Raw genomic sequence first — 15826 nt, forward strand, 5'->3', positions numbered from 1 at the left:
AATAAAGGAAATAAACACATCACAATAAAAACGAGTATTGTCAGGTGTGTATGTCTCACAGTTTTTAGACCTGCATACTCTATTGGTTTTATTCTAAATTATTTAACCTTTTAACTTGCTGTAAATATTTTCATTTGTCTTTCTGTTAACACACACACACACATGCTACAAAGAAGGAAGTGTCTAAAATTTAAATGCAAATGTTTTCCAGTTTTTTTCTGATTTCAGGTTACTGTGTGGGTGTTTTTTCAGAAAGCATCATACCTATGTCTGATGGCTAAAAGGGTAAATATGTGGTAAAAGTGAACATGGTTAATAATAATTAGTTACTCTAAACAATGTATTTACATGGTGATTATTAAATATGTTTCTAGACTTTAATCTATGCAACTCCTGAGCCTCAAGGGCAGGTTAGTTGGGTTAATTTTAAAATATTGTCTGGTTTGACTTCACATGTATAATAAACTGGACTGGACTATGAACTCTGAAGGCATGTACAAGAAGGGCCAGAGGAGGTTGAGGTACTTGAACATCTGCAGGATGGTGCTGAAGATGTTCTACAAGTCTGTGGTATCTTTTTTTGCTGTTGCATGCTGACTGAAGGTAGCGGACTGAAGGTAGCCGATGCTAACAGACTGAACAAGCTCGTCCGTAACACCGGCGATGTTGTGGTGGTGAAGCTGGACTCTCTGACTCTCATGTCAGAAAGATGTTGTCTAAGCTACCGGTTGTCTCAGACATCTGATACAAGTGTACGTTCAGACGCAGATTCATTCAACCAAAGTGTTTCAAAGAGCGACACAAGAAATCCTTCCTACCTGTGTTTATTGGACCGTATAATTCCTCTGTACAACATATTTCACTATGCAACAATACACCTTTACCTGCACAGTATAGTTACATGTACAGTTATTTAAATTTGTATATAATTTCTTATAAGTTTCTATATTCATATTTTTATTTTGGTGACTTGGAGCTGTGATAACAAACCAATTTCCCTGTTAGGATTAATCAAGTAATCCACCTCTAACAGGTTACACCTGAAATTACAAAAATAAAGAAAGAAATCTGTGTTATAAATGCAGATATGGGTTTCATTTAAATAAATAAATAATTTTATAAATGTATTTATTAGTATTTTATATATTTGACATAAATATCTTCTTTTAAAGTCAATACGTTCAAATAAACTGACATTTTTTATTCTAATTCTTTATTACATTCTTTCATTCTAATTGTGGAATTATTTTTATTGCACTAGTAATAATTTACTTTGTAATTAAATTTTAATATTTTATTGTTCTACTTCTTAGAGGGCTAAAAAGCTTATATCAATTACTTATATTTAAATATTATCGTTATATTCGAAGCTCCTGTGATTCTGTGCTACAATTATGATGAACGTTTATGCGCTAAAAATCTCTGGAGCACTTGAACGCGCCATCATCATTCACTCAGTCAGGGTTTTGCGTTACTGGTATCCATGGAAACCGGATACACGTCTACGGTTGGCGTCAGTGGCTACAGCGGCTGTTTTACTTCTGATAAGTTCTAGATTAATTTTTGTTGTTTACTTTCACTGAAAAGCTCAAAATAAAATCGCAACCGAAGAAGAGTTCAGAGATGAGCTGTGAAGACGGAAATCAAGATGAGACAAACGCAGGAAATGTGTTTCATTCAGAAGGTAAAGCAGCTAGCTACGTTTACCTCAGATGCTACATTTACCTCAGATGGTAAAATTACCTCAGATGCTTAATTTACCTCTGGTGCTACATTTACCTCAGATTGTAAAATTACCTCAGGTGCTACATTTACCTCAGATGCTACATTTACCTCAGATGGTAAAATTACCTCAGATGCTTAATTTACCTCTGCTGCTACATTTACCTCAGATTGTAAAATTACCTCAGGTGCTACATTTACCTGAGATGCTACATTTACCTCAGGTGCTACATTTACCTCAGATGCTACATTTACCTCAGATGTTGAATTTACCTGAGATGCTAAATTTACCTCAGATGCTACATTTACCTCAGGTGCTACATTTACCTCAGATGCTACATTTACCTCAGATGTTGAATTTACCTGAGATGCTACATTTACCTCAGGTGCTAAATTACCTCAGATGTTGAATTTACCTGAGATGCTAAATTTACCTCAGATGCTACATTTACCTCAGGTGCTACATTTACCTCAGATGCTACATTTACCTCAGATGTTGAATTTACCTGAGATGCTAAATTTACCTCAGGTGCTAAATTACCTCAGATGTTGAATTTACCTGAGATGCTAAATTTACCTCAGATGCTACATTTACCTCAGGTGCTACATTTACCTCAGATGCTACATTTACCTCAGATGTTGAATTTACCTGAGATGCTAAATTTACCTCAGATGCTACATTTACCTCAGGTGCTACATTTACCTCAGATGCTACATTTACCTCAGGTGCTACATTTACCTCAGGTGCTACATTTACCTCAGATGCTACATTTACCTCAGGTGCTAAATTTACCTCAGATGCTACATTTACCTCAGATGCTACATTTACCTCAGGTGCTACATTTACCTCAGATGCTACATTTACCTCAGGTGCTAAATTACCTCAGATGCTACATTTACCTCAGGTGCTACATTTACCTCAGGTGCTACATTTACCTCAGATGCTACATTTACCTCAGGTGCTACATTTAGTCAGGTGCTAAACTTTGCGTTATAATTAAAAGCTAATCCGGAGGCTAACATGTGTTTAAAAACCAGCTATGTATTTTTTAACCTTGTGAATTATTAATTTATACTGTGTGTGTGTTTTATTGTAATCCAGAAGAAATTTGTGGTAAAAGCGCCACTGTGGAAGAAGTTGAGAGATCTGGAAATGTACCAGAAAACATCTCCGAAGAGAAATGTTCATCTAGTCCCAGGTCTGAAGTCCAATCTGAATCTAATTTCTGTAATAAATATAAATCTAATTCTGATCCAAAGTTTGTCAGATCGAGATGTTTTTAACCATTTTTTGTTTTTAATCTCATCAGAAAACCCCTAACGATCTCCTTTTTAACAAAAAAAATATGAAATTAACATAATAGAACATGCATTTATTCATTAATTGATGTAAATAACATGCTATAGCTTCGATAATCTTTAGCAGTACTGATGATCCTCCACTAGGGGGCGACTGAGAATTTGATCTGAGCAAGATTTAATTATATATCATAATTTGTTTTATATTTACGTGTTGTATCTTAGATAAATAACCAAAACGTTAAGTTAAAAAAAATCACTTGAATATTTGCTGTTTTTTAGAATCACAAAGAAGCTTTTAAAGGATGTCTGCAAGCAGAACAAGCAGTACATGGTCCCAGAATTAAACGACTCGCTTTATCTTCATTATAAAGGTGAGAACTTCACCACAGAAAGATCAACTCTGCTGCACTGTATTGCACAGTGAATAAAACGATATCCCTGCTGTGTGACAGGTTTTTCTGTAATCGAGGGTCTGGAGGAATACACAGGTCTGCACAGTCTCTGGCTTCAGTGCAACAGGATCCAGAAAATTGAGAACCTGCACAATCAGACAGATCTGCGCTGCCTTTACCTGAACGAGAACCTCATTCAGACACTCGAGAACCTAGAACCACTTTCCAAACTCAGAATACTAAACGTGTCACACAACTACATCAGTGTTATCCAGAACATCTGTGAGTGCACACACACACTCACACATGTCACACTTCACGCTCTTTTCTCTCTCTCTCCCTCTCTCTCTCTCTCTCTCTCTCTCTCTCTCTCTCTCACACACACACACTCTGTCTCTCTCTCTCTCTCTCTCTCTCTCTCTCACACTCACACACACACACAACTACATCAGCATCTTCCAGAACATCTGTGATTGCGCACACACTCACACACTTCACCCTCATCTCTCTCTCTCTCTCTCTCTCTCTCTCTCTCTCTCTCTCTCTCACTATCTCTCTCTCTCTCTCTCTCTCTCTCTCTCTCTCTCTCTCTCTCTCTCTCACACACACACACACACACACAACTACATCAGTGTTATCCAGAACATCTGTGAGTACACACGCACACTCACACATGTCACACTTCACCCTCTTTTCTCTCTCTGTCTCTCTCTCTCACTCTGTCTCTCACTCACTCTATCTCTCTCTCTCACACACACACACACACACACACACAACTACATCAGCATCATCCAGAACATCTGTGATTTTGCACACACTCACACTCTCTCTCTGTTTCGTTGTTAAACAGTTTTATAAAACTGATTATGTGGAAATTTTAAACAGATTAATGTCGAGCATCCGCTGTACGTGTCCCTGTGAAAATGCTGTTACTACAGGATCAATAATGTATTAGAATGAGCTTGTTAATATAAACCCAGAACTTCTGTCTGAGCTGCACATTCAAATTTGAGAAGCAACTATGCAGAGATATAAAATTTTCTCTATATAAGCATATTGTTTTTTGTTTTTTCAGACCAAGACATTTTATTTGAAATTGATTCTAATTTATATTTGTCTTTGATCTTAATCCATTCTTGCTTTGCAGCCTGTCTGAGTGAGCTGTCCACACTAGAGATTGCCCATAATGCAATAGAGAATGTGAGCGATATGCAGGAGCTGTGTCACTGTCCCTCCATCAGTGTTCTGGACTTGTCACATAACCGCCTCAATGACCCAGAAGTCCTCACTGTACTGGAGAAGATGCCCAATTTGGTACACACACACACACACACACACACACACACACACACACACACACACACACGTTCACACATGCTCTCATGTACGTGATATAACCTAAAGAAATGCTGAATGATTTGGGGAAAAAAATAACACCTATACATTTCAGAGAGTGCTATACCTCACGGGTAACGGTGTTATCAAGAATATTCCGAACTATAGGAAGTCACTAATCGTTCGCCTGAAGGAGCTCACGTACCTTGACGAGCGTCCCGTGTTTCCTAAGGAGAGGTGAGTACAGCAGTTTTGTACAAGTTTGTATTAAAAATAAATTTAATGCATCATATTTGAAGATGAGTGCATGCCAGTCCAGTCAAAAATTCCATGTTTATTATTACTGTGTGATGCGTAATGTCCCCCAGTTCCATTATATTATATCCTGCCAACCAAAAAAAATATAATACAGCTATTATTTTAGCTAATTAAATAATGAAGTAACATAAATGATCTAAGTGGTTGATTGGCATCTCTGGAAAATTGTCCGGAGTGTGTGAGTGTGTGAGTGAATGAGAGTGTGTGTGTGTGCCCTGCGATGGGTTGGCACACCGTCCAGGGTGTATCCTGCCTTGATGCCCCGATGACGCCTGAGATAGGTACAGGCTCCCCGTGACCCGAGGTAGTTCGGATAAGCGGTAGAAAATGAATGAATGAATGAACATCACTTTTATACATTAAAACATTATAACCATACACCTTTTTGTATGTTCTTTTTAATAAACATCACGTAATACATCGGGTGTAGCATCTATTAATGAGACGCATGTTTTTAAATCTATAAATAAAGTCTTTGTGTACGAACCGTAAATATACCGTATCTTTACAGAGCCTGTGCAGAGGCTTGGGCCGTGGCTGGTTTGGAAGGAGAACATAAAGAAAGGGATTTATGGCAAATGAGAGAGAGGAGGAAGATTGAGGAGAGTCTGGAATACATGAGACTTATCAAAGAAACTGCACTGAACGAAAGACATGCTCGAGAGCAGCAAGAGGAGAACGGTGTTGTGTCTTACTACCCATAAATTCAACATGTATTTTCCTTGTACATTTTTCTAGCTTATACTCTTTTTGCAATCCAACCTTTTAGGATGCTCTGAGCCTATAGAAGATCAAAACCTGTCCGGCGAAGCCCTCAAGCAAACTGAGCAAGAGGAGAATGAATGGAAGGTATAGGGAGAGAAAGACTGACTACAGTCAGATCCAAAGATGAAGCTAGTTCTGTTTTTAGATGTTAATCAGATGCACAGGTCAAGTTTGTTTGATTCGCTTCTCATGTAGCAGGGCTTAAACTCATAAACTCATGTAGGGCCTTTTTACACCCGGTCACTTCGTGTGTTGTCTCTGATCCGATAGCTATCTGATTTGTTAAAACTGTTCCATTTACATTAGGCCACATAAACGTGTCTCGACGAATCGGATATCGATCCAATCTTTCTACTAACGCCCAAAATGTGAATATATTTTACCTCATTTCCGGGGTAATTGAAACGGAACACGCTTTGGTGTATGCGGTTTTTAGAACGCGATCAAAAAGAAGACGGAAAAACTTGTTATGGCGGTTATGCTACAAAAAACAGCATTTACTGTTTGTTTCTGGTGCGATTCACGACTCATGAGTCACCTGCGAGTGACGTAGTTCCATTTGGGAGGAGTATAGCGCTGACGTATGTGGCTTGAACAACCACATTCATTTACACCTGACCAGTTTCATCTGAAACGCGTCCCAGACCACCTCCTGAAGGGGTTCGAACCATCGGATTTATATCCGTCTCAAAAACGTTTCGGAGGGCATTTAGACATGGTCTTTTTACCGTCGGATAGCACAGAAAACACATGAAGGGACCAGGTGTTAAAAGCCCTTGAGATAGAACCTTACCAAATCAGTTGTTTCATTCAAAATCATGTACAGATTATAATTTTGTTTTCATCTCCTCAGGATCTTCCTGATCTGGATGATCTGGACACCGTCGACACAGCACCTCGGGTACGCCGAAGATTTATACAAAGTCGATTAGTGCTCAATTATCCTTAGTTTTACTAAGTAATAAATAAGCGTTCTTTTTCAGACGTTCCGTCCGATTATCGAGGTCGTCTCAGATAGCGACAGTGACTCAGAACCGGAAGAAATTTCTCCCGACTTCTCACTCTTTGGTAAAGTTCCTCCCAAAAATACACCCATCAGAGATGAGAGTCTGATTTTCACCAATCAGGGAGCAGAAGCGACGGATCCCAAAGCAGACGACGAGCAACAGATGACAGAAGGAATGCAAAACAAATGCCTGATCGAGGAGCTGAACTGATGTTTGTAACCAAAGTGATTTTTTTGTAATTTTTAAAGGTAAAAATTATGTTTCTATAGAACTGAAAGATAAAAGATAAATTTTTATACATTTTTTTATGGACTGACAGTCACTGCTCTACACTGAGTTTAAAAAAATAAATAATTGTCACATTATAGGACTCTAATAAACACTGACTTATGAGGAAATTAATGAATAAAACAATACCGAATCTTATACATCCGCATCAGCATTTTAAATAAATCGGGTCAGTACACAGACCACGCAGGACAGGAGCGAGCTCACGGAACAGACGTGATCGCTGCTCGCACCTCTGCCTTTCAGAGACTCCTGATTGGTCTGATCGGTAGTGGGCGGGGTCCAAGGAGACGTCAGGGTGCGACTGGCACACATTTCATAAAGGTTTCCTGAGAACTGCGTCTTCCGTGACTCCACTTTCAAGGACTCCCAAAGATCTGCTGCATTACCGCGGCAGTCCGACAGCACACCGCTCACGCACCTCTCAAAGGCGTCCCAGGATCTGCCAGAACAAACACCAGGCCGAGCCATGAATATTCAGCACAGTAAAATGACATCGGGGTCCAATTTCATTGATCATGGCTCGTTCCCAAAAACAAGTCAGATCATTCTCTTAACAAAATAATTTTTGGACATAAGGCAAAAGCGATCACTGTTGTATGTTCTGTACAGAAGAACGACATATTACAATTGCAATTACATTTCATAGTCAGTTTGCTTTGGGTCTGTAGGTAACTGGGTGTGTAGCATAGTGGTTAAGGTGTTGGTGCTACTAATCGGAATGTTGTGAGTTCAATCCCAGGTCCAACAAACCCCCACTGTTGGGACCCTGAGCACGGCCCTTAATCCTAATTGCTCAGTTGTATAAAAAAAAAATGAGACGATGTAAGTTGCTCTAGAAAACTGCAGCTGGAAAGTAAATAATTGTTGAACAGACATTTTTATACGTGTGTGTATCAGCCAGATTAATGTGCAGTATAATCAGAATTAGTAGGAACTTTATTGGCAAGTATGCACGCGCATACAAAGGATTTGTTTTAGTGTCATACACTTCCAGTATACAGTGATGATGACACAGACAATAAAAAATAGATGAGAATAATTTTTTTTTAAATAAAAACACACATATTTAAGTACAAATAGACAATAAATAAATAAATTGAAAAATCAATAACTTGTATGTACAGTTGTGCTGTAGATATATAGAATAGAATAAAATAGAATTGAACAGAATGAGGGGGGGGGCATGGTGGCTTAGTGGTTAGCACGTTTGCCTCACACCTCCAGGGTTGGGGGTTCGATTCCCGCCTCCGCCTTGTGTGTGTGTGGAGTTTGTGGAGCATGTTCTCCCCATGCCTTGGGGGTTTCCTCCGGGTACTCCGGTTTCCTCCCCCGGTCCAAAGACATGCATGGTAGGTTGATTGGCATCTCTGGAAAATTGTAGAGTGTGTGTGTGTGTGTGTGTGTGTGTGTGTGTGTGTGTGTGTGCCCTGTGATGGGTTGGCAATCCGTCCAGGGTGTATCCTGCCTTGATGCCCGATGATGCCTGAGATAGGCACAGGCTCCCCGTGACCCGAGAATAGTTCAGATAAGCGGTAGAAAATGAATGAATGAATGAATGAATAGAATGAGATCCAGAGATGTGCTAGGATGGAGGAGATTATTGCACATTATTGCATAATGGGGGAACTAATTAATTTAATTGTTCATGAGGTAGATTACCTGGGGAAGAAATTGTTCTTGTGCTTGGTTGTGCTGGTATTTGGGGCTCTGTATCGCCGGCCAGATGGTAAATGTTCAAAATGTGGATGATTTAAATGTGAGGGATCCAGAGTGATTTTCTGAGCCCTTTTCTTCATTCTGGACATATACAGTACAGTTCTTGAAGGGTGGACGGGGAACCCCAACAATCCTTTCAGCATTCCGGACGGTTCTCTGTAGTCTTCTGATGTCTGATTTTGTAGCTGAGCCAACAGACAGTTATTAATGATCACAGAACAGACTCGATGACGGCTGAGTAAAACTGTTTCAGCAGCTCCTGTGGCAGGTTAAACTTCTTCAACTGGCTAAGGAAGTACATCTTTGTTGGGCCTTTTTTTATAATGGTGTTGATGTAAGTGTCCTATTTCAGATCCTGGGAGATGGTAGAACCTTCAGGTCCAGGAACTTCACTGCAGCCACAGTGCTGTCCATGATGGTGAGTGTGGGGAGGGCAGGAGGTTTTCTCCTGAAGCTCACTATCATCTCCACTGTTTTTAGAGTATTGAGCTCCAAGTTGATGTGGCAGCACCAGACAGCCAGCTGTCCTTTAACCTGTCTGTAGGCAGACTCATCTCCATCCTTGATGAGGTCGATGATTGTGGCGTCATCCGCAAACTTCAGAGGGGTCATTAGATATGCAGTCTTTGGTGTACAGGGAGAAGAGCAGTGGGGAGAGAACACAACCTTGGGGGGCTCCAGTGTTGGTGGAGCATCTGTTTGACATGAATTTCTCCAGTCTCACTAACTGCTGCCTATCTGTCAGATCCACTGGCAGATAGAGGTAGGAACAGAGAGCTGGGTTAGTTTGGTCTGGAGTAGTGTTGGAATGATGGTGTTAAAGGCCGAACTGAAGTCTACAAACAGGATCCACACATACGTCTCTGATGCCCCCTTTCCACCAGAAAGAACAGTGCTGGTTCAGAGCTAGTGCTGGTGCTGGTTCGAAGTTGCTTCCACTGGCGAGCCTTCTAAGAGCTGGTTTGCCTTTTCATGTGGTAGAGAGCCATCGCCGGCCAAGTCTTACATCACTGTATACAACGTTATACAGCAAGGTTAGCGCAGCAGCAGCAAACACAAACACAACATCAACAATGGCGACTGTTGCTTTATTGTTAATGCTCATGGGTTTGCGAACCTACATTGGCATCCAAACGCGATGAATCCTGATTTAAAATGATATAAAAATGGCGCTAACGACGTTCTCTGTGACGACCAGACTGATGTTTCTTCCCACAAGCCATCGGACTTCTCAATAACTGACCTGAACTGTGCTGAGCACAACATACACACATCATCTGTATGGACTGCACAGACCTACACACTTCCAATATACTGTACATCCATCAACCTGTTTACATGCTGTTTTGCACACTTTTTTACTTGTTTGCTTTTTGCACACACTGTCTAATCATTTCCGTCATTTCACACATACTGTAAAATATTTCAGTTCTTTGCTGTTTTTGCACAAATCCTTTACATGATCTCAGGGACCTGCTGCTAAGAAACTGTGTTCATTTTAGTATTACTGCACGCAATATTGTCTGAATATACAGTATTTATACTGGTCGGTCCGCGCTGTTACTGTTTATTGTCTTTTGTGTATTGTCTTGTAACTTTTCGTCTGCACTGTCTTGTTGTCTTGTCCTGCACTGTTTACACCAGGTTGCACAGTTGCACTTTATGTGACTAGGACTACTTACTAAGTCCTTATCCCAGTATTTGTTTTATGTAGCACCACAATCCTGGAGAAACATTGTCTCATTTTACTGAGTACTGCAACAGCTGTATATGGTTGAATTGACAATAAAGGCTTCTTAACTTGACTTGATTTCTCTTTTGTCTTGTTGGCCACAGTAGCCCTGCCCCCAGCCCTGGACGCAAGCGGTTCTTAAGTCTAGACCAGCAATGTTTTGGTGCTACTTAAGAACCACTTTTCCTGGTTCAGAGCCGGTGCTTTGGGTGTTAAAAAAGAAAGAACTGATTTTAAATTAGGCTCCGAACCAGCACTCAAACTGCCTTGATGGAAAAGGGGCATGATTCATCCAGGTGTTGCAGGATATAATGCAGTCCCAAGTTTACTGCATCATCCATGGACCTGTTTGCTCAATAAGTAAATTGCAGGGGGTCCAGTAAGGGTCCAGGGAAGTCTTTCAGATGAGCCAGAAGCAGTTTGTCGACTTCATGACAACAGACGTCAGCGCCACGGGTCTGTAGTTGTCAAGTTCTGTTATCTTGGGTTTCTTTAGGACGGGGATGAAAGTTTGAAGGTCCAGTTATCTGTTGAAGGTCTGTGTGACAATGTGGGCCAACTGGTCAGCAGGAGAATGGGGTTACTGGAGGTGTTAAAGGATGTACTGTAAAAAGAGATGTTCAGAACTCGTTTGGGGGGGGGGTTCTCAGATCTTCAGGAGGTGTTGATTGATCACAGGGAAGAAAGTGCTAGTTGAAGTGTTTTATGAATAAGTAGATCTTCAACCGTCCGTCGTTTGAAAATAGCCAATGACTCAGCTGTCTGGACCCCTAGGGGAAGTTCATTCCACCACCTTGGTGCCAGAACAGAAAAGAGTCTTATAATATACTTAGCCCTTACCCGGCGAGATGGTGGGACCAGTCAAGCAATGCTGGTAGCTTTAAGGTAAAAGGGAGCTGGTCCATTTTTGGCTTTGTAGGCAAGCATCAGGGTTTTGAATCTGATGCCTGCAGCTACCGGAAGCAGCTCCGGTAGAAGTGACGTAGCTCTTTGTAGCCGCTCTAATCTCTTTATTCAGAGTGCTCCTGGCCTGATTGTACAAGACAAGGTGTCTGAGTTTTTCTGTAAACCATGGCTTTTCATTATTGAATGTTAGATAACTTCTAGTAGGGATGCAAATGTCCTCACATAAACTGATATATTAAGCTACAGTCTCCAATCAGTGAGGTCAAATCAGGCTTGTAAAATCCGCTCTGTATCTCTTTACAGTCTTTACTACAGGTTTAACAGGCTTAAGTTTTTGCCTGTATGTTGCTATAAGACGAACCAGATAGTGATCAGAGAGACCCAAAGCTGCCCGTAGGGTATATCACTGTTTCTGGTGCGACATGTAACATGCTGTCTGTATTTTGCCAGTTCACGGGAGAGATTTGCTTGAGTCCACATGGTGTTGTTCTATCCCTGTAATCTGACCACGAGTTTTTGTAAAGCCAGGCTGACGTGCGCTTTGTAATGAAAACACTCACAAGAATGAACGAGAAAAACTCGACAAAAACACTAACACAACTGGACAGCGAAGCACTCCGATGCACTTACATATGCTATCACGATCTGGTATTAAAATTACTGATCACTGTTTTCTTCTTAATGGCTAGAAGCTGTCAGGACACTCAAAGTTGGTGAAGAACTTTAATGGTTCATTTAATAAATGAACGTTTCCTATCATATAAGAGTGTAGAGGTAAAACCAGAACATGTCTGTGTGTGTGTGTGTGTGTGGGTGTGTGTGTGTGTGTGTGTGTGTGTGTGTGTGTGTGTGTGTGTGTGTGTGTGTGTGTGTGTGAGCCTCACCTGCAGATGGAGTCGATATTGGGGTTATTGTCAATTTGGCTGTTTACATCATCTCCAAGAGTCACTAAACACTGAGCAAAGCCTCGATACACAGAGACACACGAAGGAGGAACCACTGAACTCAGTACGGAACTACACACACCTGACAGAGAGAGAGAGAGAGAGAGAGAGAGAGAGAGAGAGAGAGAGAGAGAGAGATGTCTGAGACTGTGTGAAAAATTATGTGGCTGCTGAAATTCTGATTTAATGTATTGTTTAATATTCATCACATGGCTTATACAACTGAATGCAAACATTTGTACACCCTTAGGCAAAATAGACACACTTATTTGTAATATATATATCTAGGCCATGATTTAAGTCAATATAAAATAAAGAGACTGCGTGATGATCCATGGGTGTGTATTATTACATTTGTGTGTGTGTGTGTGTGTGTGTGTGTGTGTGTGTGTGTGTGTGTGTGTGTGTGTGTGTGTGTGTGTGTGTGTGTGGACAGAGAGAGAGAGAGAGAGAGAGAGAGAGAGAGAGACAGAGCTCAGTAAATCAGTGAGTATTAATCTGAGGATTACAGCCAGAGGAAAAACCTCATCTAATCTCACTGCACACATGTCGCTTTCTATGTGTTGGATTTTTGCACACACACACAAACACACAAACACACACACACACACACACACACACACACACACACACACACACAAACACACACTGTTTGTTGATTGTTTCCAGAGGTAAAGGACTTATTTTAGAGAGAGAAGTTGTTTGACAAACATTAAATATAACTACAAACTAATTAAAAACATGACAGTGTTCTTTAATTAATAAAATATAATTATTGGTCAGATCAACTTCTGGATGTTAACAGTGATTACTTCAACACACTACCCTGTATTTCAGACACACACAGAGTGTTTATTGCTGTACTTAAATTAAATCTGATGTGCATTTAGTAATTATACCTTTCTAAATTTAGTTCAGTTCATTTGTATTACTCTGTTTCACATCCTGGTGTTTTTTTCTTTTGTTGTTGTTGTGGTTGTTGTTGTTGTTGTTAAGCATCTACAGCATTTCCAAGTCACTATTACACCATTATAATGTCACGATATAATGCTGTATCACAACAGAACATTTTTAAAAGATCAAGCGGAACAAATCAGATGTTCAGAAATTGAATAGAGCTTTACTTACTGAGCCAGAGGGAAATGTACAGCAGCATTTTGTTGTTAATCCTGAATCTCAACTTCTGCAGATTCACATACACACACACACACACACACACACACACACACACACACACACACACACACACACACACACACACACACACACACACACACACACACACACCAGCTCTATGTTGTGTGCTAGCACGGGTTATTCAATCATTTAGGAAATGTCTTGTTTGCTCCTGTATCTGAGATAACTGCACTTGAACTGTGTCAGTGTAAAATATCAGGGAGGATTGTGCAGGCATGAAATTCATTAATTAAAAAAAAAAAGAAATCTGGGATTAACACTCGCTCATCTGCGCAGAGCTTCATAAAGAGGAAGAAAGAATTAAAACCATAATGGGTCTGTATAGTGTTTTAAGAGATTTTATTTCAATCTGTCTAATCTTTTTCTCTCTCTTTGACTTGTATTTCTGCTGCCACACACACACACACACACACACACACACACACACACACACACACACACATACACTTTTACAAAACTCACATAGGTTTGATTGACAGGAATGGATTATGTCACTGCATCAATCTGCAGGATTAATTCTTTCTACATACGACAGCCTAAAGAAAGGTATCCTAATGAGCCTAAACCTTTATTTATATCAAAATTAATTTAATATGTGTACTGACTGTTGCTGTATCAGCTACAGAAATTTTTTTGTTGGTGTTTTGTTTTGATTTTTAAAGTGTGATTAGTCAGAAGGTGTTGATTAAAGGTGGGGTCTCCGTCGTTTGAGAAATGCTTCAGAAAACTGAGTCGGGCCGACAAACTAAACAAAATCAAAACTAACGTCTAGCCAATGAGCAGAAAGGGGCGTGTCTTGTCAATATGGGCGGAGAGAGTGTTCAGTGCGCATGTGTGACATTAGCAGAAAGCGATTGAAACTTTGACATGGAGGATAAAAACAAACAAAGAAAGAAAGAAAGCGAAGAAAGACTTACGATAAGGCAAGAAGTAGGACGTGTTAATGTAGGATCAGCTTTCCAGCGCTGGAGAGAACTGAAGGAGCAGGAAGTTGGCCACATATTCACAGGTTGGAGTTTCCCAAGTCAATAAGTCCTGAGCTAAATGCTGTTACTACGAAAATAACACCTCCTTTTGTTATTCACGTTATTCAATAACTCAATTGAGGAAAATTGAATCTGTGAATATGCGGCCAACTTTACTTAAGATGCCGAGGCGCTTTTTTCCTTCTCGAAAGGTGAGTAACGTTGGTTTTGCTTTCAAATGTCAACATTGTCTTTCAAACGATGGAGACCCCACCTTTAATTCTCAATAACAGCAGCTCTGACAGTAGTGCAGTTGCACGTCACACAATACATGATGACACAGTGAGGTTTCTGTCCGTAAGGAGACGTTTACAGATGCAGATCTAGACGTTTATAATTAACCACGGATGCTAAGAGTAACTCTGTTTCATCAAACAAGTATTTTAATTATTATTTGCCTTATTATGTGTTCAGTATTCAATTCAAATGTATTTGTATAACGCTTTTAACAATGGACATTATCTCAAAGGAGCTTTACAGAACATAAGGGTTTATAATACAAAGGGTTTAATATGATACAAAGATTAATTTGATACAAATGTTTATGAATAATATTAGACTTATATTTAAACGTGTTTGTATTTAACCCTAATGAACAAGTCTGAGGTGACTGAGGTAACTGTGGGGAGGAAAAACTCCCTTAGATGGAAGAGGAAGGAACCTTGAGAGGAACCAGACTCAAAAGTGAACCTCATCCTCATTTGGGTGACACTGGAGAGTGTGATTATAAATATACAGTCTGATAAATGTTGTATTGATGAGGAGGTTGTTGTCCTTAAAGACCACATGGAGTTGGCATCTTCTCTTCAGTATGGGGTGTGTGGGGCCTAGTGGTGAAGGTGTTGGGCTACCAATCGGAAGGTTGTGAGTTCCAGCCTGGGTCCACCAAGCTGCCACTGTTGGGCCCCTGAGCAAGGCCCTTAACCCTCAATCGCTCAGTGATGTAAGTCGCTCTGGATATAAGGGACTTCTGCCGTATGCCGGAAATGTTAACAGATTCTTACATTCTAATTTATAAACAGTGTGTGTTTATGGTTATTATTCACCAGGATCATGCACTGATTCTCACTGCAGAGCAGTGTGACTGTAGATGGAGGAGTTGAAGCATAAAAGGCTGAAAACGTGTAGTGTAATTCGTGAAGCATTCACTAGGTGACAGTGTGTATAGAAGAAG

The 15826-nt window shown here is 40.2% G+C and overlaps 2 protein-coding genes across 3 annotated transcripts; one reads left to right on the plus strand and one right to left on the minus strand.

Annotated features, from left to right (window-relative positions):
- Positions 1–1456: 1456 nt before the first annotated feature.
- On the plus strand, positions 1457–7267 carry dnaaf1 (dynein axonemal assembly factor 1). Of its 2 annotated transcripts, none has more exons than XM_027151950.2 (10): positions 1457–1684; positions 2825–2921; positions 3304–3395; positions 3477–3698; positions 4564–4730; positions 4867–4988; positions 5581–5750; positions 5839–5918; positions 6688–6735; positions 6818–7267. In XM_027151950.2, exons 1-10 carry the CDS (start codon positions 1624–1626, stop codon positions 7049–7051), a joined length of 1293 nt encoding a protein of 430 aa, XP_027007751.1. In that variant the 5' UTR covers positions 1457–1623; the 3' UTR covers positions 7052–7267. The 2 variants fall into 2 exon arrangements, with proteins under 2 accessions (XP_027007751.1, XP_027007752.1); XM_027151951.2 differs by having other exon boundaries at positions 2828–2921.
- On the minus strand, positions 7264–15797 carry nrn1lb (neuritin 1-like b). The gene is made up of 3 exons (XM_047807582.1): positions 15722–15797; positions 12371–12512; positions 7264–7571 (listed from the first exon to the last, which is right to left on the minus strand). Exons 1-3 carry the CDS (start codon positions 15795–15797, stop codon positions 7286–7288), a joined length of 504 nt encoding a protein of 167 aa, XP_047663538.1. The 3' UTR covers positions 7264–7285.
- Positions 15798–15826: the final 29 nt, after the last annotated feature.

The sequence above is a fragment of the Tachysurus fulvidraco genome, chromosome 2, assembly GCF_022655615.1.
Source record: "Tachysurus fulvidraco isolate hzauxx_2018 chromosome 2, HZAU_PFXX_2.0, whole genome shotgun sequence".
Lineage (NCBI taxonomy): Eukaryota > Metazoa > Chordata > Actinopteri > Siluriformes > Bagridae > Tachysurus > Tachysurus fulvidraco.

What these genes read in the sequence shown, in the direction of transcription:
- dnaaf1 (XM_027151950.2), top strand. Translation starts at nt 1,624, where the DNA reads ATGAGCTGTGAAGACGGAAATCAAGATGAGACAAACGCAGGAAATGTG. An exon ending in AAATGTGTTTCATTCAGAAG is followed by an intron (nt 1,685 to 2,824) that starts GTAAAGCAGCTA and finishes ATTGTAATCCAG; the next exon opens with AAGAAATTTGTGGTAAAAGC. An exon ending in AAGAGGAGAATGAATGGAAG is followed by an intron (nt 5,919 to 6,687) that starts GTATAGGGAGAG and finishes TCATCTCCTCAG; the next exon opens with GATCTTCCTGATCTGGATGA.
- nrn1lb (XM_047807582.1), bottom strand. Translation starts at nt 15,797, where the DNA reads ATGCTTCACGAATTACACTACACGTTTTCAGCCTTTTATGCTTCAACT. An exon ending in TACAGTCACACTGCTCTGCA is followed by an intron (nt 12,513 to 15,721) that starts GTGAGAATCAGT and finishes TCTCTCTGTCAG; the next exon opens with GTGTGTGTAGTTCCGTACTG. An exon ending in AATATCGACTCCATCTGCAG is followed by an intron (nt 7,572 to 12,370) that starts GTGAGGCTCACA and finishes TTGTTCTGGCAG; the next exon opens with ATCCTGGGACGCCTTTGAGA.